Genomic DNA, 24,041 nt, shown 5'->3' on the forward strand with positions numbered 1-24,041 from the left:
AACTCCGACGGGGACGATGCGATGATACGTATAATTACCGATCCTCGGCGGAATTGTATTTGTTTTCACGGATCCTGGTAGCGTCCGCGATCGAAATGTTCGAAACACGTACGCTGCGAACTTGGTACCTGTGTTGACCATGATTTTTTGAACCAGGATCAACCCCCGTATCCTCTTCAGACCTGAATTAATTACGTCGTAGTTTTCAGCTATTGATAACTAAACTGCGGATCTTTAACAATGTATTCCCTCTTTTGATAATTTGAATAAATCCAGAATGATGTAACAACATTTTTCATTGCGTATTTTTGTCATGAATGCATAAAATCCGCAGTCCATTGGTAACTGATGATGTGTAACATTCGATTTTGATTGAAAAAAATTGATTAACGGCTAGGGGTTGATGAACTGCACATCTTCACGCATTCATTTCCACCCCGAGGAACCTTTCATCGATCGTTTCTCTCTTGTTCGAACTTCCAGAAAATTAGAATGGGAATTACCGTAAAGATGCGCAGCCCGCCGATTAAAGTAACGTGTGATTTATTCGTTTATAATGCCACAGATACATTTTGTACAGATCGAAGCGATTTTTTCAAACAAGGAAACCTAAAGAAATTCTAATGTTAAGAAGCGCCAACTCTCTCTCTCTCTCATTTCTTTCAAAAAGCAGTTTTATATTGAAATCCGATGTTAAATAAATCACAGAAGTATGTCCTATAGTTACGTCGTTATCGCTATTGTTATTCTTTCGTTTTGTTTTATTATTACAACATCAATTACAATATCTTTGTTTTCTTTTTCAAATCAAAGGTGTAGCGCTTATGAAGTAGAAACTAGGTACAATGAATACATCGTTTTAAGCGGCCTGCACGATCGAATAACGTATTTCTAATACATAATAAAAAGAGAATGAACGGCATGGTGTCTTTTCCTTGATACCAAAGGAACTTGGTGACAGTAAAATGTCAGAGCAATGCACAAGTACAAAAGTTTTCGTTCTCAATAAATAGCGATAAGACCCGTCTCCAACAGTTTCTGCAACTTCGCTGCTATATTGGGATTCTTCAGGTGGCTGGAAGCGAAAACATTTACATATTAATGAGATAAGATTAACAGTACGCGTAACGTCCACATACGCCACCAATATATAATGTAATACTCACTCTCGCAGAGCACGGGGATCGCTTTGCATCTGATCTAAAATAACCCTCATGGTAGGATCGCTCAATATACGTTGAACTTCCGGATCCGACATTGCTCTCTTCCTAACTTCTTCAGGATCAGAACTGAAGGAGACCGAGCAGGATTTGTACGCGTCCAACGCTTCCTGGTTCTTAGGATCCACCTCGAGCGCTTTCTGATAGGCAGTGAGGGCTTTTCCTTGTTGTTGCATCCCTTGCAGGATCTTCCCTTTTCTGATCCAGCCTTTGATGAACTTCGGATCGATCTCGATACACTTGTCGCAGTCCTTTAATCCGAGATCAAACGCCGCTAATTTCATGTAACAGGCTGCTCTGTTGCTATAGTATTTCGGATCGTCGGGATTTCTCTTTATGGCTTCTGTGTAATGTTTTATTGCTGTGGGATAGTCGCCTTCCTTGTACCTCTGGTTACCAAGCTCCTTCTCCTCTTCCGCTTTCACCGGATCGATGTATGCTTTTCTCTCCTCCTCTCTGATCACCTTATCCACATCCGAGAGAAGAGTTTTGATTTCAGGTGTTCTATGCTCGGACATAGACTTCTCGTAGTAAACCTTTGCTTGTTTCCAGTTCTCCATTTTCTTATAAGCGTGACCGATTCTGGTGAACGCTTTTGCTATTAATTTAAAATCGGCCCTATTCTCTCTTCCTACCTCGATGGCTCTCTCACACTGCGAGATACATTTGCTATACTCTTTCTGTTCGAAGTATACCGCCGCCACATTCAATAGATAAATGATTTCCGTAGGCTCTAATTCTATGGCTTTGTTGTAATGTTCGAGAGCCTCTTCGAAGCTCTTCTTCTTGTAAGCGTCGTTACCCAATTGCTTCTCACGGAGTGCTTCTCTCTTTTCAGGAGGCAGATTGTCCTCCTCCTTCTTCTGCGTTTTAGATGGCTCTTCCTTAGGCTTTTGTGATTTCGAATGCTGAGGAGGATCAGTCTCCATAGGCTCATCCCCTCCCTGCCCATTGCTGCCCATCATATCCTTGAAATTTTTAAGGATAGTCTTGTCTTTCATCAACGAGTCCAGAGCGTTAAACACCTCCGGATCTTGCAAATTGGGCAGTTTGGTGAAAAACTCTGGCGGTATGTTGGAGCCAGTCATAGAAGCTAATCTCCGTACTTTCACCTCCGACAGAGCGCTCTTCAGCTGAGCATTCTCCGGTTCCAATTCTAGGCCACTGTTGTACGCTGCGATAGATTCGTCGAACTTACCCAAATAAGCGAGAGCACTTCCTTTGCGGGAATAACCTCTGACCCAGTCAGGTTTCAAGGTCACAGTCTTCTCCGCATCCTCCAAAGCCTGCTCGTACTTGCCAGCCTTTGCGTAGGCGGCTGATCTGTTGCTATAGAGCACATGATTCTCTTTGTCTAACGCTATCGCGTCCGAGTAGTGTTGAATAGCCTCCTCGATCTTTCCTTCTTGCAACGCAGCATTTCCTTGCTCTTTTTTCTCAGAAGCCTGTAAATCGCATCGAAACATTTCAACGACATAATTCGGGAACATGTGATAACATGTTATTATCACGCGTAAAAAATCGGGTTCGAGAACATTAAGATTTTCGGTCTTTACGAATGATTGAATTTGTTATTCGCGAGACAGGGAGATCGGAACCCGATGAATCGCAATGATCGAACGTTCAAGAAAAATCGTTCCGCGAGGACAGCACACAACAATTCGTTAGCGATAAACGTGTGTGTGCGCGATCAACGGTCTCGCGAAGTAACACACAAAGTGTTTCCGCGAATTCAGCGTCCGCGTGCACACCCGCTAGCGAGTTTACCTGATCCTTAAAACATGACGGATCCATAACGCTTCACCGTCGAATCGTGGCGGTTTCGTTTCACTTTTTCGAGACTTATTGTTTTCCGCTGGCAATGATACGCAATGACTCGTGGGAATGTTCAGCCTCGAGCCGGCGCAGATTTTCAGAAAGCTCCAGAAATCGACAACTAGCGCCGCTCCTTGATCGTTGCGAAACTAAATATACGGCTATGTTGTTCGCGATGTGCGCCTCCCTCTCGATTATGCTCGAGGTTTTTCTAGCACGTTCGAGGGAACACCCTCTACTTTATCTACACCGACGACCGTAACGTCCGGCCAGGTCCGAGATCTGTCGAAACGACCACAACAACGTGTTCCGTTCGAAAAACACCTAAAGTTTCGCAATATTTGCACCGAAACGACGCGTGCTCTCGACGTTTTGTACAGTTTTGTAATTACGTCCTACGCGAATGCGGGACAGAGAACGGATCGATGGATCCCAGTCGCCATCTCTTGGACTTTGCACCGAACCACTTGGGAACAACTGAACAAAAACAGTCGGCCATTAATCGATTCACGTTTTGAATTCGGTCGATTCCAAACAATTGATTGGAATTTTATTAAATAAACAGGATATAAACAGGACTAATATTGCGCTTCTGAAACTTTGGACCGAAGCACTTGAGAACAAGAGAATAAAGACAGTCGACTATTAATCAATTCGCGTTTTGTTTTGAGTTCGGTTAATTCGAAAAAAAGATCATTCCTTTTCAAACAGGACTAATATTGCGTTTCTGGGAGTTTGGGCCGAAGCATTTGAGAACAAGAGGATAAAAACAATTTTGAAATTGGTTAATTCGAAACAATTAATTTAATTAAAGAGTCAATAAAAAATTATTCCTTTTCGAACAGAACTAATATTGTCAATATAATCGTATATTTGATCGTAATTGGTAATTAATAATTGCAGTAAATATCGTCACAGTCGGCTTAAAAATATGGGGATCATTAAATCCATTAAATAATTACAGGAGAAAAATAAAAGGGACAAGTAATTGCTATGTATTTAACTATTTTCACAAGTGACAGTAATAAAAAAAAATGTCCACATACTTTTGAGAGGCACTGTACATCCTACACGACCTCTTTCCGATCATGCACCATATATACATTTGCTTAATTGCATGTTGCATATGTTTTACGTAATTCCTACGTTATCACTGCGATTCTACTTGAACGGTAAACCATACTCTGTTCGTACTCCGTTCGATGGATATGTACAGGGTTTTGAATTTGTGAACAGAAAGGAGACGAGCTATCTCGTCGATGCTGTTTTACCAATATCCTTCAACAGTTTCTCGTGACTTTTTATTTATTTGATTCGTTTACACGGAAACTAGTGAACACAGCGGCGCCACAATCATTGTAACGATGTTATACAGAAATCTATTATGAACATAATGTATACGTAGAATGCGGACTTTATGCACATTTATGTCAAAAAAATATATAAAACCACGAGAACATTAGTCAAATCGACGAATATCGTTACAATATTTCCGAGTTATCGACGTTCTTAAAGAGAATGTTCATTTTCATGCAATTACGACTTCTCACGATTGACTTAAGCTTTTTGCATAAATAACGACAGTCTAATGACGTATGACGGGTCAATCCTGACCCACTGCTTTCAAGGCCTCGCGTACCTGCAGTTCCCGATAAATAAATTAAATCGGCGCAATTAGTATTCGATTATATAGCGCCGTAAAAAATGCGTAGAACGGGTTATAGAGAGACCTAATAATTGCCAATTGTGCAATTACGCGTCAAACATGTTCAATTTCTAATTAATTGTCGCCGCTCAATTTGGCAAGTCAAAGAGACAGAATAACGTGTAAAATGATGAGGTAAATCTACAAATATTTTTTTTTTCTTACGTACGAAAGAAATTAAGCGCTAAAAATTGAACTTATATAGAACGTCTCGACGCGCGTCGTTTTGCGTCAAACTTTTCCATGAAACTGCGTCAGACTTTTCCGACACGCGTCTCGGTAGTCGCGCGTTTTACGAGAGATTACAAACTAAAAATACGCAGTTCACGAATTCGCGAAGGAGGAAGTCCATCGGTAGGGAAACAGGAAAAAAATAGAGGTGGCGATGGTTCACGGTGCGGGGGCGGTATCGCGAGTATGAATGACTTTTTGTCCACTGAGAGGAGGTTCGGTCTGCTCGGTTGGCCAAGGTTGCCCGATCTGGCAGGCGCTTTCGTCGCCACGGAACTCGGTATTTCCCTCGACACAAACTGGAGTGACTGGGGATTCCCCACGGTTCTCGTCCGTGCATATTTTTCTCCATCCTCGAAGCAGTTCGATAACCGTGTTGTATTATCGCCGAGATCTCGCTTTTTTTTTTATCTATCCGAAGGGACATTTATCCGCACGATCGGTGTGCCACTAACCGCAATCCTCTATTTTCCTTTCCAATCTACCGAACGCTATTTCAATGGGTTTTCCTGATGCACGAGTACCCAGCACAACCAAAGGAATTACCAACACTTGGCGTTACCAAGCAATTCTGACAGAATTACGTCCGCGATATAGCCTTGGGAGCAAAGTACTCGGCCATCGGCCACCTTCTCTTTCCTCCATTAAAAAAGTTTAAGCTTATTCTTTTTTTTTATTAAAAATGATAATATCTAACTAGCACTATTTTAATTCTTACAAAGTATATAATTAGAAGAAAAATTCATTGAGTTCTTAAGAAAAATTACGACCTCAATCGTCATTTCGCTGGTCAATCTGGCGTCTATTCTAACCCAGGGTTATAATCCACCTAACTAGGGCTTAAGCCGGAGTATAAAATTCAAAACCACCTCTACCAGATTCAACTAGAAAATCAAGGTGGATCTGGCATCTAGCTGCCGGGAGATCAGCAAAAAAAAAATAATGTATTGGCCAGGGGGGTGAGAAGATCGACGAGATGTTTGGATGTGGACGCACGGTTTTGGACGTCGCTGTACATCCCCTCTTTGCTCGGTTCCAAATATATCCCGGAACCTGTGCGCCTCGCAGACCAAACTCCCCCAAAAAGGAATAAGTCTACGAGCTTCTTGGAATGCTTAGACCGTTACACACCGGACGATCGACCCGAAATAACCAACCCGGTCCTTGCTCTACATTTTTACGTTGGGTCCCGGCTAAATTAACGTGCACCGCCACCCCACTCCCCCTTAGCGTCTCGCAGCCGCAGCGCGCGGATTCTTTAGCTCATAACTTGTTATCCACCAGACTGACCTATCAACCGAATAACACACGATCAACTACGTAGACACACTTTTCAGCGTGAATCAAGTCACAATTCTGTCGCGCGAGCGCGTGCATGGAATTTATCTTATATAGTTTACGCTGTTACAGATATCGCGACGAGCAGAAGACCATCATCGGTTAACCCCGCGGATTACTCAGCGGGAATTCCACGGCCCCCGTTTTCGTCTCAGTCCAAAATTCGGCGGGGACACTTTCACGTCGATCAGTGCGACGGATTGCCAGTCATGTTCGCGGAAGATTAAATTTAATTAGCGGCACGATACGATCCCGGACCTGCGACGATAAGCCCAACCGGTTCGACTTTGCTGAAAACTGACCGTGATAGGTCAGTCTGAACTTCGCGAGGTGCGTAGTTGCATTCGTTTCGAGCAATTAGCCCATGATCGCCAGAATTCCGAAAGAACGAAAACCCTAACTCTGCGTGTAATCTTCGCAGTTAGAGTGTCATAATTGCAACTATTTCGAGACAGTGCTGATACCGGTTACATAAAAACCTCCTTTAGAAACCGAAGATCAACAGTTCAGAATTGTTAAAAGTGGCTGATATACCGCTAACAATTTCATATTAATAAACTAGTGAAACGTTTCGAGTAATATGATTTATTTGAACCGCACTGAACTGCTGATGTTCGAGCTTCTAAAGGAAGTGATCAAGCTGGGTCGTTAGTAGACTACCGGTAGCGAAAGCGTGAAGAAAGAGCGACCAGCGAACTCGCCCTGTAACCGAGCGTCGAGAGACGGAGAGAGATATGCGAGAACCGTGCTCGTATTCGCGCGTGCGATTAATTAGTGGTGCAGGGAGTGCAGAAATTAAGAACAGACCAACGGAGTTCATGAATATACGTGAATCTTTTTCCTTCGTCGTGTTTCACACATTAGCATACGCTATAAATGCTTCCGTTGCTCCCGCTAACCCCATTCGTCACACTTCCGCGACGGTATACAAAGATTTCGCAACGGTCGATTTTTGTCGAAGGCCATTCTATTACTAAAAAAAACGAAATCATCGCGGACACGTTACGCAACAACGCTCGTACAGTGCCGTTCTACTATTAATATTATTCGGACGGAGCTCGACAACGCTCCGCCTTTTTCCCTAACAGAATAAAGGGATTATGTACAACAGGGGCGAGACTCTGTCTGTCTGCCCGGATAATGCACCAGGAGACTTTAGGATATCGAGAACACTCGATACAATTTGTTATCGCTTATCCTGAGGGACCGTATCGATCGCGTCGGAATCGCCTGATCTATAATACTTGTGCTGTCGTTTCTGATGTCCGGTTTCGTGATGGTCCTTGATCGGTCGCTCGTCGATCGGCCCACGGAAACGGGAGAAACTCGAAACGATTGATGGATAGGATCCTACACCTTCACTCCGACTACGTTCACTGCGTCGATCGCGTCGTCGTCATCGCTGATGTCCGAATCCGAATCTGATTCCGATTCCGGAAGCGGCTTCGGGGTTGCACCCGCTCTCACCAACTCGCTGGCGATCTGAAGGTCCTTGTACACGGCTATTTGGTAGGGAGTGATGCCTCCATAGCTCCGGGCGTCTAAGCATGGCCTGCATTCTTTCAGCAGGAACGTGACTACTGATCGACAGCCACCCTCCACTGCCAAATGAAGTGCAGTATATCCCGACAATCCTTCCCTGCCTTCCAGATCCGCTCCGAGACGAACCAGAAGCCGTACTAATTCCACATGTCCCGAGTTTACTGCAACGTGCAGGCACATATCACCTGGAACCAGAAGAATCAGTATGATTAGGTATATTAGTAAGTTCTGCTAGAAGGAAGCTCGAGAAATTAGAAAATTATGTGCAGAAGTGGTAGTGCTCTGCAACTCGGTTGCAGGGGGTGGAATCATCAATTTCTGTGCAGCACGATTGTCGAATAAGCTTCCGGTAGATATGTTAAGAATTTAAATAAGTTAATTAACAGCGATACGAATTCCTAACACTGCGATAGCCCTAAGTCTGGCGAACATTCTCAACCGGTTGCTAACGGGGCGCCGCCGTCGGAATTAGAAGGCTGCCGGTCGCATTGTGACCGCTCGTCGCGTATTTAGCCACGGATTTCTATTTCTTAATCGAAGAACGAGCCTAACCGAGGGGGGCCACGGGCGGCCGCGTACTTCAGAATGATGCGACCGAGTCACATGCTTCTAGAAAGATATACATAGAACTAGGAAGCCACGGTGAATCATTGTCGTCGGAGGTTTGGCCGTCGTCCCACGGTCCAAACTAGGTTCGTACCGATCAAAGGGGACCCGCCTAAAATTAAACCACCCCTTGTTACCATCGGTGCGCGACCATCGCTCGCTGGTACCATCGACGGAATTCGATTGCCGATCTCTACCGTGAACTATCGCGATTGACGTTTCAACTGAAATATTTACACGCTGTTCCCACTACGCCACGTGGTAACAGAAGATCATCGCCGACACGCGCTGCTGTTGGCGCCCCATTAGCATTTCGCGCGGAATTTCCCGGTGCGCGATTTATCGCCGATTTGCAATTGAAATCTGGCGAGCGGTGAACGACATCGCGGACGATCCTCCTCCTTCCGTTCAGTCTAATGAAATTCGGAATTCGAAAGCAGGAAAGAAGAAGGTCGAGCATTGTGGTCGTGTTCCACTGCGCCGCACTTGGTCCCTCCCCACTCTTCGCACAGAATTTCAAATAAAGTAATTTTTGTCTCATTTTTCCGATTAAAACGAGTCGAAACGCGACGCAAATCGGACTAGTTTTATATTCAACGCAAAAAGCACAATGTTGGGCATGGTTTTGATGTGCGTCGTGTTTGGGCTGGTTTTAGTCGGAAGAGCCTCGGCAATCCATTAGTACCACTCTCGAAAAGATAAGACTAACATGATTGGCGTTTATTTTTTACGGCACCCATTTATATTCGACCGTGGATTGCTGTAACTTCACTTCCGCGTCTCGACCTTTGCAAATTCGACATTATTCAGTGCTGGCTGTTCGCACGCGGGGGTGAAAGCGGGCCGAGCCCACCGTGTCCCGCGCCAATGTGGGGTTTCCCGAGTCGAATCGAGAGCCGAGAATACCGCGACACACGCAAATAGTCCCGCAGGTATTTTTAGATATCAAAAACATCTGCCGGCCGTCTCACCCGGCGCGTGATGTAACGCGCACGCACGAAACCGACCCGCTCGAATTCCGTCGGGTGTTCTCACCCTTGGACTATCATCTTTTGTTCGCACGGTCGTGCGAGACCGCACAGACAACCCTGACTCGGTCGTATCGATCGGCGAAATCTTGTAGGAATCTGGGAAAACCACGGCCCTGAATTAGAACGCCACCCTCGAGACAAATCGATCTCCACCCCCATTCAACCAGCTCTACGAGTGAATGCTGTTTACGTTAACACGGTCGATCGTGGAGGGTACGTCACGGGTATCTACGTACGCGCCACGCGAAACTGTCACGAACACACCCCTTCGGGATTTGCCCCATCGATTTCTCGCGGGGGGCGGTTTGTTTGGAACGTTTGCAAATGATTTACCTTCGAAGTTTTCGAGCGGAGACCATTTTTTAACGTTTCTAAAATTTTAACACTAGAATTACTGTCCAGAAATATGTTCTGCAGGCACTTTTTATTTATTTACTCAACGTGTTAGCGTAAAAGTGCTATGAAATGTGAACTAATTCAATTATTATTATTATAAAGGAATACACATCAGTCTCGTTTAGTGTGTATTCTTCCAATTTTTGTTTTAGTTCAATGAAAATATTCTAGGCCCAAAAATGTCCTGAACTTCGAACAGCTTGGATTTTCGAGCTTGTCTAGCAACATCTATAGATCTAGTGATGGACTCCCGGCGGACAGCGCCCGACAAACGAAAAATCAGTTCAAACAAACCGACGAGAGCCCAATATTTCGTCATGGTCCAAAAGCAGCCGTTACGCCAGCTGCCTCCGGTTCGTGCATCCGCCCCGGAATGGAGTGTATGTGTCGGGGCATGACGTTACACGGGGAATCCCGGAACTTCGAAAAAGAACGGTCTCCATTCTGAGCTTTTCCTGCTTCGGGACGACCAAGCTCTCGACGGGTGTTCGGAACAGCCCCCGGGTAAACAAAGGCGAGAGGGTCGGAGAAATCACGAGCCGAAACACAATGAGCAAGGAAGTCTTCCGAGTAAGCTGTTCGTGGAATCGGTTTCCCTCAAAACGTTGCTGTCGAAAGTAGAATCCTCGTCAAGAATGAAAGAAGTACGGAAAACCGATTGTGGCAGACCCTTTCAATAAAAAACACTTAGCGAATTGTTATGAATGAAAGAACGAGGCAAGAAATAAGGAAGTCGATTGCCGTTAACGATTATGATGAACTATTGCAATTAAAATACGGGGAAAGGCCCGGTTAACAATCTGATAGAAAAATCGGTTGCCAATTAAAATGAACTGCCGCAATAAAAAATCACAGAGAAATCTCAACGCATTCCACGGAACCAATTGGCTAAGAGAATTTTGATGAACCATAGTGATCAACCCCGGAGGAGTAGTTCAGCTAAAAAATTAGTTACTGGAATTGAAAATCGCAGAAAAATCTCTGCTAAATTCCACGGAGCACAATTGCCCTGAAAAATCAGCTGCCATATCGACTTCGATGAACTATAGTGATCAAACCCCAGAGGAATAAAACTTGACCAGAGGGAATTGCGCGCATTCTGATACGTGGATCACGGTCTCGATCCACGATGAAATCACGGGAAACCCGCGCGTAATCGTGGTCACAGGATTGTTATGCCTCTGTTCGAAAACGCGCTGCCTCGCGACGCTCTCCGAGGTTGACTGTTGCTTCATGCGGTAAAAGCTGTTAGGATTTCCCGAGGATTCTCTTGTTGTCACGGTCGCTTGTTCGCCTCCTCATAAAACACACCATAGACGTCGCACAATGCTACCTATTATGTCTGTTGTTCGACGTACAGGGTCAAGAGTTCGCCTCGCACGCGTCGTCGGTTCGTTTATTTTTTTTCGCAACAGACGATATCTGCGAGACACGCTTTTTAAATCCCTATGAATAGCCGAGACGAATATGATTTACGCGGCACAATGGAAACGGAAACGAGGACACAGTGGAACGTGAGCGTTGAATGGCTATTCTTAGGTCCCCAGAAGCTAGAGCTTGTTCCTTGATCGTAGGGACACGGAAAATCGGAAGAATTTGCAGATACTGTCGCAATACCCCTCCAATTTGTTCAAACGATCAGCTCTTAAGTGGACCTTCGAATTTTGACAACGCAAAACAAGAAATAAGTCTCCGTTGAAACCGCGGGGTCTGCCGATTAGTATTGAAGGAAACAATTCGTCCGGTTTCGAGCGGTTCACAAGAAAAATTCAGTTCCCGGGATTATTACGCAAGGATGTCCGTTGCATCATCCTTTTCGGACGTACATCATTGCTCAGAGGCGCATCATTCTGCTTATCGTGGCCAATATAGTGAAATACTGCGCGCACGGAGAAGTTCTTCGCGTCGGGAATCACGTTTTACATTCATTCACAGTAGTAAAATCGTCTACACATAAACTTTTCTCGTTATTGTCGCGTCAATACGTTATGAGTGCGATGTTGGGCAGTGGACGCTGCTTTCTATTGGCAGAGATCGTGCCACGTGGCCAGAGGGGCGGAGCTGTGGGGCCGCGGTGGGGTCGAGTCGCAGAGCGGAAATATTAGGTGTGCAATTAAGTTCGGTGCCTTTCCTTTTCGGGCCTGAAGGGAGAGAACGAGGGACTGGCCCCGGAGGATCTTCCGCGGTCACGCCGAAGCCCATTCATTTAGGACTTGCAGCGACTCGATCGCTACCGGTTTCGAGAACTACGGTATATTCCACCTAGGCCCGGTACGGGCCGGCCGAGGATAGGCCTGCAATACATCTGGCAAACAGATTCGCACAGGCTGGAATTACCCGGTTTTTTGTAAAGTCCTTGTTTCGTGACTGAAACAAGGACTGAATATCTGGTAGTCACCCCCGCACGAACAAGGGAGTTCGCGCGGAACGTTTCCACGGCCGAGCCTTCGTTCCCCTTCCACGGGGCACGCTGCCTTTTGTCAAAGGCTAAATAAATAGCCCTCCGAAAGCGTCGGAGGGCCTCTTTTCACTTTCCGATTGCTTGCTGCGAACTTCGTTGTATTCAGTTCCGCTTTGTATTCAGTTGTATCGTAGTGTGAAAATATTTAACAGTTTAATAAACGAGTTGAATTGCGAATATATGTGCACTACATATTACATCTCCTTCAGACTGAAAGGTCTTGCGGTCGTTTTGATGGTAATTTATGGGTGTGATACATTGCAAGCAGCTTGAACCTGGCCGAACAATTACTGTCGATTAAATCCTGTAAGGGTGTGCGCATACCAGAGCGTCTCGAGAAGGCCGCGGTCGTCGATGGACGTCTCTGCGGCAACAAATCTCTAGGGGGTTGACGGGGAGCAAGGCTCCCTGTCTTCTCGAGACGCTCTGGTATGGGCACACCCTAACACCACTAGTAAGCTCGGTCAGATCCTGGACAAAGGACGAGGGACACTTTCCGTACTTTAGGGTCCGCCTAACGCGATTTGTCCCGGGGGACATTAAAGGCCCATTGAAGAGGTGAAAATATGTACTGATGACTTTACAGCCAGGACAATGACGGCGAATACTTCTAAACGTAATCCTGTACACTTGCTTTATGAATATGACTAAAAATTGGCACCGAATTGATTTGCACACCCAAGGTATTAGTGGAAGCCGAGATAGAGGGGTCCAGGTACAAGGACTTACCATCGTAGTTCCGTTGTTCAAGATACTGCGGCAATGCAGGCACCTTGCCTCCAGGTAACAGGTAGTTCCTCTCGAGAGGCGTCAGAGAATCGGTGAGGGCCATGGCCGAGGCCAGATCTCCGGTTTTGCAGGCCAGATGAAGGGCCGTGTTTCCGCCACGGTTCCTCAGAGCAGGATTCGCACCTGCCAGGATCAGCCGTCGCACTATCCTCGGCTGCCTTGTCAACACAGCCAGGTACAGCGGAGACTGTCCATCGTCGTTCAGAATGTCCAGCAGACAGCAGTGCGGTGCCATTCGTATTATGATGAATGCAGCCTTCCAGAACCCCTGCAAGATCGCAAGATGCAGCAGCCTGAAAAACACAAAGCGAACATCGTTCGTAAAATCCTGTTAACCTGCTCGGGCCTCTTCATTGTCCTTTTGCAGGTAGGAGAACGCCCTGAACAGATTTATAGCAGTTTCGGACACAGTGCAGTGTAGACTGCAATATACATTACAATAGACGCAATGGACAATATAGACGATTGTGTTGTCTATGAGTTCTAATGATGATATAAAGTATGTATACTATCAATCAGCCTACGCTACAACGTCACCGCAGAGATTTGCTCGTGGAAAAAAATTGAAAGATTAACGGGTTAAATGTCGTTCGCTCGTTGATAAGAAAACGTAACCACGTTCCGTATGTGTGTGATGCCGCGCGGAGATAGTCCCTCGTGATCAACATGTTTTTTATGGAACCGCAAAAACAGTCATTACAGGTGACGATGATGCTCACAAAGATATGATGAAAAGATTTGCTAGCTTGTTTGGGTACATTCGTATAATTGATGCGAGCATTGAGAAACAAATGAGAGAAAAGATTATAGAAAGTTCGTAGAAAGTGACTTTAGAAGACTTTGTTCTTGAATAATTGAATTAGAGCACCCCTATTGAAAGGCCAGCATCCTTCCTGACGCTCGCTAGTTTATGCGAAGCCTAATCCATGCAGGAAAACGTGGCTGTGCAAAATTATACAATGTAATAAAAATGTTCATTGAAACCGAACAGGGTGTTCGAGTACTCGCGCGACTGATCGTGTATCTATTAATGGTGCCGATTATGCAAATTCCTAATGTTATCGATAACGAAAAAACCGAGATCGAATTGGAATTTCTCTCGTAAGATACGTTCAACGAATTTGAAACGCGTCACCCGTTACGGTGACGACCGTTCATGAAATATGAGATTTCTCTTGGGACGGTACCGGGAAAATCGCGTTCGATGAACGTAAGTTTATTGAGTCATTGTTTCTCCGTGCTACGAAGAATCACGCCCATTCAACAACGGCTCACATGGTTATCGTGGATACGATCGATACGCGAGGACGCTCATTAAAAACAACGCTCTGAAAGCCTCGTGGGCTACAGGTAGCCGCGAGAACGCGCGTGCGCGGCCAGAAGTATTCCGGTAATGTTCCGATACATGCGAACAGCTCCAGAACCAAAGCAAAGAACCAAATAAAATATTATTTTCAGCGGTAGTAACCTTTGTGTAGATCTGAGATATATCAAAATTTGAGTAAATTCTGTGGAAGGATATATTGTGGCATTTTTTGAAAATTTTCAGAAGCCATAAATGCAAATGATCCGAGTCTAGGCATAAGTAAAAAAAGCAGCGTGTAACAAGACCGTGCATAAATGAAATATTATAGTAATTTAGAAACATTCATTTCTAATTATTCATTTATAAAATTGTTGGGAATTGTATCGTGTTTCTTGCAATATTTTTCGCCACCAATGTACGTTGCGAAAGGGATCATAAAAAAACAAATTAAAGCGAACGTTCTCCTCCGAATACATGGACCGAGGCATTACTGTACTTCACGAAAAGAACGAGTCAGAGATCTGGGATTTTGATGACGACAGATCTACGCGCCCATCGTAATTATCGCGGCAATGACACTCGTAATCATCGCAATGACGCATACCGCGGGAGAAACAAAAATTATATGAATGATTTCTCACCCGACGAATAATTAACGGGGAACTCATTATCGGACTCAATCGACTCTACGATACCATTATACATTCATTACTCGAATAGGAAGTTCCCGCCAAAAGTTCGAGCCGAGACAGGAATTTCCCGCCAATTTCAAACGAATCCGAGAATCGCTCGAAATATTTCAAATATATTTCACCTCGTTAGTAAATTAGCAACACCTGAATCACCGCGAATTATATCCACCGATTTACTCGAGAATGTATAAATACTCTCGAGTGACTCGGGCCACGTGGACGCGGAACACAAACAACATAGTAGAGGCTGGATGACGAAGTCGCCGTCGCCGATGTAAACATGCCGTAGTGAAGACCATTATGTATTTCGCGTCGTCGTCCCAAGCACCTTTCACCCATTTCTTGTTTACAACGATTAAGCTACGCTAACCGAGAATCGATTCAATACCAACAACTCTGAATAAATTCCTAACCGATCACAATGTCCCTCGCAAATGTCAACAAGTCTGCTCCTCATTCTATCGCTATCGAGAATAACTCTATAGTCAACTACAATTGCTTATCGGTATTACGATTCCAATGACAAATATTTCCACGCAATCTCTGCGTAAAATCACTCTGCGAATTTTCTACATTTAAGAAAAGTCTAGAATAGTCTAGAATAGTCTAGTCATAGTAGATGTCCATCGTACGCCTATAACCTACTGAAGTTGCCTGGACAGCTGTTATGACTTATGACCATTGAACCTTTGATCTCCGACACAGACTATGGTGCGATAAATATGCAACGCGATGCAATTCTACGATGACAACTATCGTCAAACATTCTTCTCTAATCCCTTGAAAATAATGACATACATACGTCCGTTCAAAATAATCTTAAAATGTGTATTACGTTCTGAAGACAGAGAGTCTAAAGAGCAGCTGACTGAATCTGTGGTGCATCCTAACCTCTCAGAACCGAGCGATCATGTGACAGTAATTATGTAGTTGACCTCGCATTTTCTGCAGAGCAAAAAATTAACTGCAGTACATTGTTATTTGACCTAGTAACGATTGAAGAGAGAAGGGGACCTATGCACAACAGTTCTTATTTATTTGTGGACAGTGGATCTTTATGCAAAATGAAAATTTTTTATGTGAATTAATAGAAATGGGTATTTATAATACAGAAATAACGAGCAAGAATTCAAACTGTCTGTTCTTTATTTGACCGAAGAAGAACTAGTCAGAAGACGTCTGTATCGTTCGCGAGTCGAAACTGAAGTAGAGCTACAGAGAACGTTTTAGGGGAAAGAAAAACACCTGTTGGGTCCACTCGGGAAAAACAGATGTGGGAGTACCCTTACTTTATTACTCAGGGCCTCTTTGAATTTGAAGGTTGCAGGCCTTCCACTTCTGACCTGAGTCAATGATAAAAAGACCCGAGGACCGTTAAAATATTCCGGGACACTCTTAGTATACTTCAACACTTGACTTAATTTTGCAGGTGTTCCAACATGAATTACAACAATTTGGAGTGAAATAGAGATTTATTTCCTTTCTTAATATGTTGAATAGGATGGAAATAATGTAACAGTATGTTTAAATTTTGATAATTTTTGTGCCATAAATGCATAAAGATCAGCTGTCTGTTTATTTGTTTTATCTACAGTTTATTAAGGTGGGTTCCGAACCACACCATGGACACCACATTTTTCCAATCAGAAGACCGCCTTGGAAATATTTCTGTGGTTGTCAGGAAGATCGCCGCATGTCACACAATTTCAAGTTTTGATCACTAATGTTTCGACATAGGACGAACATTTTGATTAAATTGCATTATCTTTCTTTTCTGGTAAATACGTGAATCCTATACTACAGAGCTCAACTAATGCATAAACTCGAACTTTTTGAAATTGTGACGTGCGGCGTTTTTCCCGACAACCACAGATTTCATGCTGGCTTTCAGATTCTTAATTTTCGCACTAATTGAATCATTTCTGCTATGCCCGCAATTTCCGGGCACCCGAGCCATCAAAAACCGCGGCTCGGGTACCCGAATATCATAAATTGTCGAATCGCTCACGCCTCCTATTCTCCCGCCACTAGTAACAACCCGGTAATTAAAATGACAGGTACTCACGTATCGCCATCATCGTCATCCTGGGTGTAGCAACGCTGCCAGTCGATCACCATGGGTTTTTGAATCTGTGGTGGGTGTTCGTTGATCCTAAACACCTCGGTGTCTCGTTGCTCGAGTTTCTCTGTGGTGACTGGGGTCAGCTCGAATGTGGGTTCGGTTTGAACCCGGTCATCGGTGGCCAGACGGTTCAGGGTGACTTGCTTGAGCGACAGCTGGCTGAGGCTCTCGCCGAGCCTGACGTCGACGCCGCTGTCCACCATCATTGGTTCCGGTGCACCGGGCGCAGTTACAGCATCCGTGACCTCCTGCTCGCAGATCTCCATGCTGACCAAAAGATTACCGCTGGACAGAAACCCGGAATCCGTTCCTCCTTTCTCCTTGAGTTTATCCTCGGCTTGCTCTGCAACATTTCTTGGGATCGGTGTCTCGCTCGGCGAGTTCCACATCGTTCGTAATCGCGTTTAAGGTTAGATCGAGCCCCAAGATACAACACTGTGTCGTTCGACTAAGACCAAGCAACGTCACTTTACAACTATGTTCTCTAATACCGATGATCGATTTTCGATCGTCGCTCGTCGTCGCACGTTACACAGCTGTGGCTTCGGCTACGCTTCTATGTGTACTCGTTGTTCCTTCCTATCGACGTCGCAATCTCGTTTCCAACTTGCGTGTTGTCGATCCTCGCGAACCTCACTTCGTTGTTCGTAGAAAATGTTCGCTAATTCGTTTCGTGGGACCGACAAAAAAAAAAACAACCAGATTATACGCGCGCGCGATTACTGGTCCAGATTATATTGCGTGTTCTAGCGTCATGTGCGTTCGTGTTTTCGTTCGGTGTCGTTAAGAACGTCGATACTCGTCGCGCTGTCTAAACGAACTGACGTCTGACTGACCGTCCGTATGGCGATGGCGTAAAATTGCGTTCGCAGAGAAGCTATGGCCGCGCACGTACGCTGGCGCCCCTGGCGGTTCGTGATCGTACGCTCGTGCTACGAGAAACTTGCAGGGTAGGGGTGGGAAAACCCATCGTTCTCTGGCAGGGCCAACACACACACACACGCACACAGACCTGGACACACGACTCTGCATTCTTTAGTAGATAATCGCGCTTTGGAAGAACAGAAACGCAACGGAAATTGAAAATCTTTCGGCAATTGTGTCGTTGGAAAGATACGGCGATAAGCGCTTTTCGATGGAACCGCGGCCCGATAAGCTTTCCGGGAATTTTGAATAAAGTACTTAAAAATAAATGTTTTCTGAAAAATTGCAGGATGGTCGAATCACGTTATTTTAAACTAAATTAATTCAATGTAATTCTTTCGAAATTTTGTCGAACATGAACCGTTAGATAATGCTTGTTGTTTCAACATTCTATGGAATTCATTTAGTGTTGATATCCCTTTCCTTGAAATATCTCGAAACAAGAAATATATGACCTAGACCACTTTCATAATTATTCTACTGATTATAATTTGCTCGTTCGAAGTGTCAGCACAGAAATCTGAGTTTCAAGGAATTTATTTCCAGATATCACTTACCCTAACTGTAAAAGGAATCCATCAGCTTCAAGGTTAATACAGCAGAATATAAATAATCCAGAGATCAAGAGGACAAACAGCTGAATGGGAGATGGGAATATCCTCGGGTACGCATGTTTACAGTGTACGTATGTACTTACAGTACGTAGTGTCGAAATTCATGGAACTGTAGATGTGATCGCGGAATTTGCTGTTCTAGATGATGGGAAAACACACCGGGACTTTATCTCTGCGTGAAGACGAACAAACTGCTTTTTTTAAATAAAACTTTTACAACTCTGCGACCGCCGTTTCTTTTTTCCCCTTCTCGGCCTTTGTGCTTTCGAACCGGTTGTGTTGGATATTCTTTTCTGGATTTTAACACTGTACCTTGCGGACCTTTTATGACCGTATTCTTCCATAGGATTTTCAACGACCACATTATATTCGAAAGTATACGAAATACTGAATCTCCATCTAACTATTCCGCAAAAATGAATACTAATTATATGAATTGTTATATTTGTTAAATCTATACGAAATTGCTATTTTAGCATCCCATATTTCCATTCTATGGAAATATCGAACCAAGCCAGTAAACCAAGAGTCAATGTCACTCCCATTCCCAATTACCCTGAGTCCATATCCCTACGGTGTATTACCTGCACCATAAAATTCCGTCATAAACCTATGACAATGGTCAACCGAGGAACAATAGCGTCCCTCGACCACCGAATCACCTGTTAACAATACCTCGAAAACCGAGGCAGTGTCACCGGTGATTTATGGTGTTCAGACATGCCCATGCCCGGCCGATTGTCTCTGGCGATGCACGATGGGAAAGCGTCGCCGGGACAATCCAGCAGTTTCTACGCGACCACGCAGATTTCACCGTACTACTTTCTTTCGAAGCTTGATGTTCCATGTAGACACGGGCGGGCTCACCGGAAATTCCATTCGGATATCTCCGTTAATATTGGCGGTCTGTTGGCTCATTACGATACCAAGAAAATAGCGACGGCGTCCACATAGCTTTATGGGTTTCATCGCCGTTCCTCATCGAGTCGTTTAAACACAGGTTTTCCCCAAACGAATGGATACAGATACCCGGTCGCTACACAAAGAGAGCGAACGCACAGCTGTGTGTATATCTACCTGTGTTATCGTGAACACAAACGAGGCCGAGCGACAACGCCGACTCGACAATAACGGGCCATTGTCGTACAATATGTGCTCTCCTATAAGTATAATCTGTCGTTACGAGAATCGTAAACGACTGTGGTCGACTAGACATGGAAGTCAAACTGAGAAACACAAGGCCGCTCGTAAAACCATTTATAAACGATATACACGTTAATCCTGCGCCCCGGCGCGGCCAAAACAATTATGTAATTTTTCACGTAATTTTCGCCTCCGCGTTACCTCGTCCGGGTGTCGCAACCTCTATCCCGGATAATCGTCGGATTACACGGCGAATTATATAATTAAATAAAAATGTTTCGCGTTCGCGACACCGAACAAATAGCCCGCGGTGCAGCAACAAATTTCGCGGAAGATGAACGCGCGGCGGCGTACTTATCGAGGAAAAACGGGGAATGTTGTTAACCGCATACGCTTTTTAGAAAGATGAGAAAAGCAGGAAATCGGGGGAAAAATGTATAGAAATAGAACGAAACCGCCGCTTCCTTTTCTCTCAGCGATTTTTTCCAATTACTACTATCGTTATTAGTAATCGCAGGGCGATTATTCTATTACCGGGGAAAATCACGACAAACATTATTGTAGGGTGGAGCCGAGAAAAGCGCGACGCGTGATCGACAGCGGATAAATTATTGCTGATAGTAGGAATCTAACAAAGCTAAAATCGAATTATTATATCTACCATCGGGTAATTACCCGGCAGCGGGGAAAACGCGTTCCGCGGTGAGCGTTGTCAACGAATCCGAGAGAAGATATTGCTCAAGGTGTGCTCGACTCGGAGAAATTGTTGGTAGTGGTGGTAACAGAAATATTAGAGGAATTTAATTCTCTTGTACTATTTTCAACTTATTAGAATTATTAAGGGGAGGAAAGAATTCCTATGTGCAGTTCCAATGTCCCGTAATCTTCAAGATTTTCTTCTCGCATAAAAATCCCGAGTCTAGTTAATAACAGGGAATTATGAAAAGGCGTTACGCGTCAGGTATTGCCAACGGGTTGGAGAAAAGCAGTAAAATTAGCCGCGGTTGGTAGCAGAGAAATTGTTGTTGGGAAGGCACCGATGTTTAAGCCACCTGGGAAAAACCTGAGATAAGCCCTGGAAATATGTTATCTCTGCATCATTTAGAAGAGTTAATTCGCCGAGGCAGATAGGTCGGTTATCAGCGAATTTTGTTGCTGCACCTCGAGTTACAAGGTCCTCGACCGTTGAACCTACACTTCGTCCCGGTGAGGCCCCATTTTTTTAGGCCAGGTGGAGCAGCGAGGTCCACAGCCGGAGGACAGAATTTCGAGGAACTTGCGTTCTCGTAAAAAGAAGTTTCCCCGGTATCTTCCCATTGTCGTCTTATTCTCTTTTTTTTCACGGTTCTGGAAACGCGTCGATGACTCAATGCCCGGGGGAATCTGTTTTCCTCGGATCTTATCCCTTATGTGGAAGCCAGACGTTACTTGGGAATGTTTTACCGATGCAATTAATTATGTTAGCTTCGCAGGATACTCTAGGGTGACAGAAAAAATGCATCAGGTCGACGTGTGAGGAATTTTATGTTTTTAGAAGGGGTAAATCCCTCCCGTATCTTGGAAAATCCGCAGTCTGATAATTACTATACCTTCGAACGGAAGATTGAGTGATTCCCTAAGCAATGCGAATGTTATATTTCTAGAAACACAAAAATCTTTTGCGATTGCGCGGATTGTAGAAAACAAGGGAAGGTATATAAATAAAGATAAGACAGGAGATTCGCATTACTTATGAGATAACCGATACGGGAGAACCTTTGGGATGGGATAAGAGAATTACGTAATCTCCGTAGAATCTCCGGGCACATCAGTAGTGCACGTATTAGAAATCTCGCATAATTAACGCGATAAGAAACGCGAGGGTTTTAGCACTGGCGAAAATAGATTGTAATCGGACGATCGCCGATTGTCGTAACTCGTGATTTAAAAATCAGATCGAACTTATGACCCATAGATCGATCAATAAAAGCGAGAACAATACCCTCACGCGTTCGTAAAAAACCCTGGCGTATTTTATAATCGCCGCGGATAAGCTTTTTCGGACGGTTTTCCTCGTATTGTTTTCTTTCGATCAATGAAAAATGCAAAGTGGGTCGCTTACCGGATAATTAGAGGCGTCTTCCGCTGCCACGATGATCAGCATGCTATATAGACGGCGGACTGATGCTATCGGTGGAAAAGTTGTTTCTGTCGTCCTCGATTAGAAGGAAAACCTTAATCATTAAGCTTTACATGCACGAACGAGCCGAGAATCCGCGCCTTCGCCGTGGCAAGCAACTTCATACTGTTTTGCGATGATTAAGCGCCGCCGGACAGAATTTCAGACTCTCCGGGAAATTCCTAATGAAGCCGGCTGGGTATGCGTTATGCGGGCCCACGAATTTTTCAGCATGATCTTAGGCGGAGCTGGGTCATTATCGACTTGGAAGATAATCTATTTCCTAATCCGGTGGTTCCCGGAATACATGCAGACTAAACTTGCTCGTTATGTGAACGGTCTACTGTCTCGGTTTTCTGTGGATGGGGGCGTGGAGAAGGTATAACGGCCAAACTTGTTTTAGGTGGAGAGCTCGTTTGAGGTCACATTTTTTTCTGCCATCTATAGCAACGATTGTCTTGCACGAAATGTCACGAGCATTATCGACTGAGTGCACTGTATCTAGAAAGTAATCCAAGAACAATTTAATACGAAAACCAGGGGAATAAAAATATACAGAATTTTTATTTATGTGAAACGATGAAAAATGTTACGTGGTGTTATGCTCCAATATACCTTGCCTTATCAGTGGCTCACAGATCGCTCTGGGTAACAAGTGATACGTATTTTTCTTCAGCAATATCACTTGACCATCCTCGAGCTCTAGCTTGCCAAAGTCTACCATACATCTCACCTGAAATTCAAAATGAATTACATATCCTGTACGATAAGTTGACAAACGTTTTGAAGTTGATTCTCGTTTATCAATTACCTCCACGTAAGGAGTTTTCGGAGGCAACATGTTCGCAGTCAGATTGAATCCCTGATCTTCTCCCAGAGACCTCATGTACGTAGCCAACGATTTATTGTAGGACTGGAACCATTGAACCTCTGCATTTAGCAAGTTGGTGTTTATTTCCGGTGGCAGAATGCTTCCCAGCTCCCATCTCAGCTCCCTCAGCTTCCTCATTCTGTTATAGATATACGCCAAGACGCATCTCTTGTTTCTAGTCAGTGCTATGTGCCGGAGTTGAACCGATGGCAACAGAGCCAGGTTGTCCTCGTTTCGAATGGCATTGCTAGAATCGATACGTTCGATCAGTGACTCATTTTAATTGTATTCTAAACATTTACAAACCTATCGGCCATGTTTGCATCATACAGGGCATGCATTTCCTCGACAACTTCCTTGACTACTACCTCCTGCAATATATTTCCCTTTAGTTGTACAGTGCTTCATGATAGCGGACTGCTTTCTTGATCAATATAGAAATATCTTATGTACAGCACTGTGCAACTTACATTGAATGGTTGGATCTCCGCAGACAAATCTAATTCCGTTATTAGCTTAAAGGCCTTCCTTCCATACATCTTTAGCAGTATATATATATAATGCAATACAATAAAATAACAGTGTATATTTAAGTTACATTGACTGACTTTTTCTAAAAAATTCTTAAGACAAGTCTCTTTTTCCTGTTTCAAGTTCCTGCAAATCGAAATACGATTGTTTAGCATGTAATTTTACAAGTCGAGAAAAATGTATTCAATTTTTGTACGAAACGTTCTAATTGAGAATTTTCGTTTGCCGAGCCTTTTTATTTAAAAACCCGACAACATACCTCTGAAAATTGATTTCAGCTTCCCCTTGACATTTGAATTATCAAGGTTCATCGGTAATTGAGGATAATAAACGGCACAATAATAACACAAATTTGAAAAATTTGAAATCATCTGTTTATCGAAGACGAAAACAAAACTCACATGGTCGGCAGCAGCGACAGCGACCTCTGCGTACTTGAGCACCATCTTGCACGGAACTCGAGTATTATACTTGAAGCAGAAGAAAAGCGGTTAGGTTATCGGTGTAATAATGAACACGGTGGGAGAATAACAACAAACTTTGTTC

General features: G+C 44.2%; 3 protein-coding genes and 1 long non-coding RNA gene across 6 annotated transcripts; 1 reads left to right on the forward strand and 3 right to left on the reverse strand.

Annotated features, from left to right (window-relative positions):
* Positions 1-526: 526 nt before the first annotated feature.
* Positions 527-3,434, reverse strand: Stip1 (Stress-induced phosphoprotein 1). Its single transcript, XM_076440894.1, has 3 exons — positions 2,988-3,434; positions 1,167-2,665; positions 527-1,075 (listed from the first exon to the last, which is right to left on the reverse strand). Exons 1-3 carry the CDS (start codon positions 3,012-3,014, stop codon positions 1,003-1,005), a joined length of 1,599 nt encoding a protein of 532 aa, XP_076297009.1. The 5' UTR covers positions 3,015-3,434; the 3' UTR covers positions 527-1,002.
* A 573-nt stretch (positions 3,435-4,007) lies between these two features.
* LOC143217111 (NF-kappa-B inhibitor cactus-like) lies at positions 4,008-22,392 on the reverse strand. 3 transcript variants are annotated; one of them, XM_076440905.1, is made up of 5 exons: positions 22,037-22,392; positions 21,131-21,413; positions 17,198-17,597; positions 13,075-13,427; positions 4,008-8,036 (listed from the first exon to the last, which is right to left on the reverse strand). In XM_076440905.1, exons 3-5 carry the CDS (start codon positions 17,518-17,520, stop codon positions 7,660-7,662), a joined length of 1,053 nt encoding a protein of 350 aa, XP_076297020.1. In that variant the 5' UTR covers positions 17,521-17,597; positions 21,131-21,413; positions 22,037-22,392; the 3' UTR covers positions 4,008-7,659. The 3 variants fall into 3 exon arrangements, with proteins under 3 accessions (XP_076297020.1, XP_076297022.1, XP_076297019.1); XM_076440907.1 differs by lacking the exon at positions 21,131-21,413; XM_076440904.1 differs by lacking the exons at positions 21,131-21,413; positions 22,037-22,392 and having other exon boundaries at positions 17,198-17,651.
* Positions 18,089-19,380, forward strand: LOC143217132 (uncharacterized). The gene is made up of 3 exons (XR_013010736.1): positions 18,089-18,432; positions 18,725-18,859; positions 18,935-19,380. It is a non-coding gene; the product is annotated as an uncharacterized LOC143217132 (long non-coding RNA).
* A 203-nt stretch (positions 22,393-22,595) lies between the features above and the next one.
* LOC143217126 (DNA replication complex GINS protein PSF1-like) lies at positions 22,596-24,036 on the reverse strand. The gene is made up of 5 exons (XM_076440924.1): positions 23,897-24,036; positions 23,435-23,621; positions 23,271-23,335; positions 22,905-23,211; positions 22,596-22,826 (listed from the first exon to the last, which is right to left on the reverse strand). Coding segments are annotated over exons 1-5 (705 nt in total). The 5' UTR covers positions 23,899-24,036; the 3' UTR covers positions 22,596-22,682.
* Positions 24,037-24,041: the final 5 nt, after the last annotated feature.

This window comes from Lasioglossum baleicum, chromosome 16, assembly GCF_051020765.1.
Source record: "Lasioglossum baleicum chromosome 16, iyLasBale1, whole genome shotgun sequence".
Lineage (NCBI taxonomy): Eukaryota > Metazoa > Arthropoda > Insecta > Hymenoptera > Halictidae > Lasioglossum > Lasioglossum baleicum.

Excerpts from the sequence above, each read along its gene's own strand:
- Stip1 (XM_076440894.1), bottom strand. The coding sequence starts at position 3,014 with ATGGATCCGTCATGTTTTAAGGATCAG. Across the intron at positions 2,666-2,987 it reads CGTCATGTTTTAAGGATCAG|GCTTCTGAGAAAAAAGAGCA; the intron begins GTAAACTCGCTA and ends TGCGATTTACAG. Across the intron at positions 1,076-1,166 it reads GATCCCCGTGCTCTGCGAGA|CCACCTGAAGAATCCCAATA; the intron begins GTGAGTATTACA and ends TTTCGCTTCCAG.
- LOC143217126 (XM_076440924.1), bottom strand. Across the intron at positions 23,336-23,434 it reads CGGAGATCCAACCATTCAAT|GAGGTAGTAGTCAAGGAAGT; the intron begins GTAAGTTGCACA and ends AATATATTGCAG. Across the intron at positions 22,827-22,904 it reads CGAAAACTCCTTACGTGGAG|GTGAGATGTATGGTAGACTT; the intron begins GTAATTGATAAA and ends TTTGAATTTCAG.
- LOC143217111 (XM_076440904.1), bottom strand. The coding sequence starts at position 17,643 with ATGTGGAACTCGCCGAGCGAGACACCGATCCCAAGAAATGTTGCAGAG. Across the intron at positions 13,428-17,197 it reads GATGACGATGATGGCGATAC|GCTGCTGCATCTTGCGATCT; the intron begins GTGAGTACCTGT and ends TGTGTTTTTCAG. Across the intron at positions 8,037-13,074 it reads TGAACAACGGAACTACGATG|GTGATATGTGCCTGCACGTT; the intron begins GTAAGTCCTTGT and ends TTCTGGTTCCAG.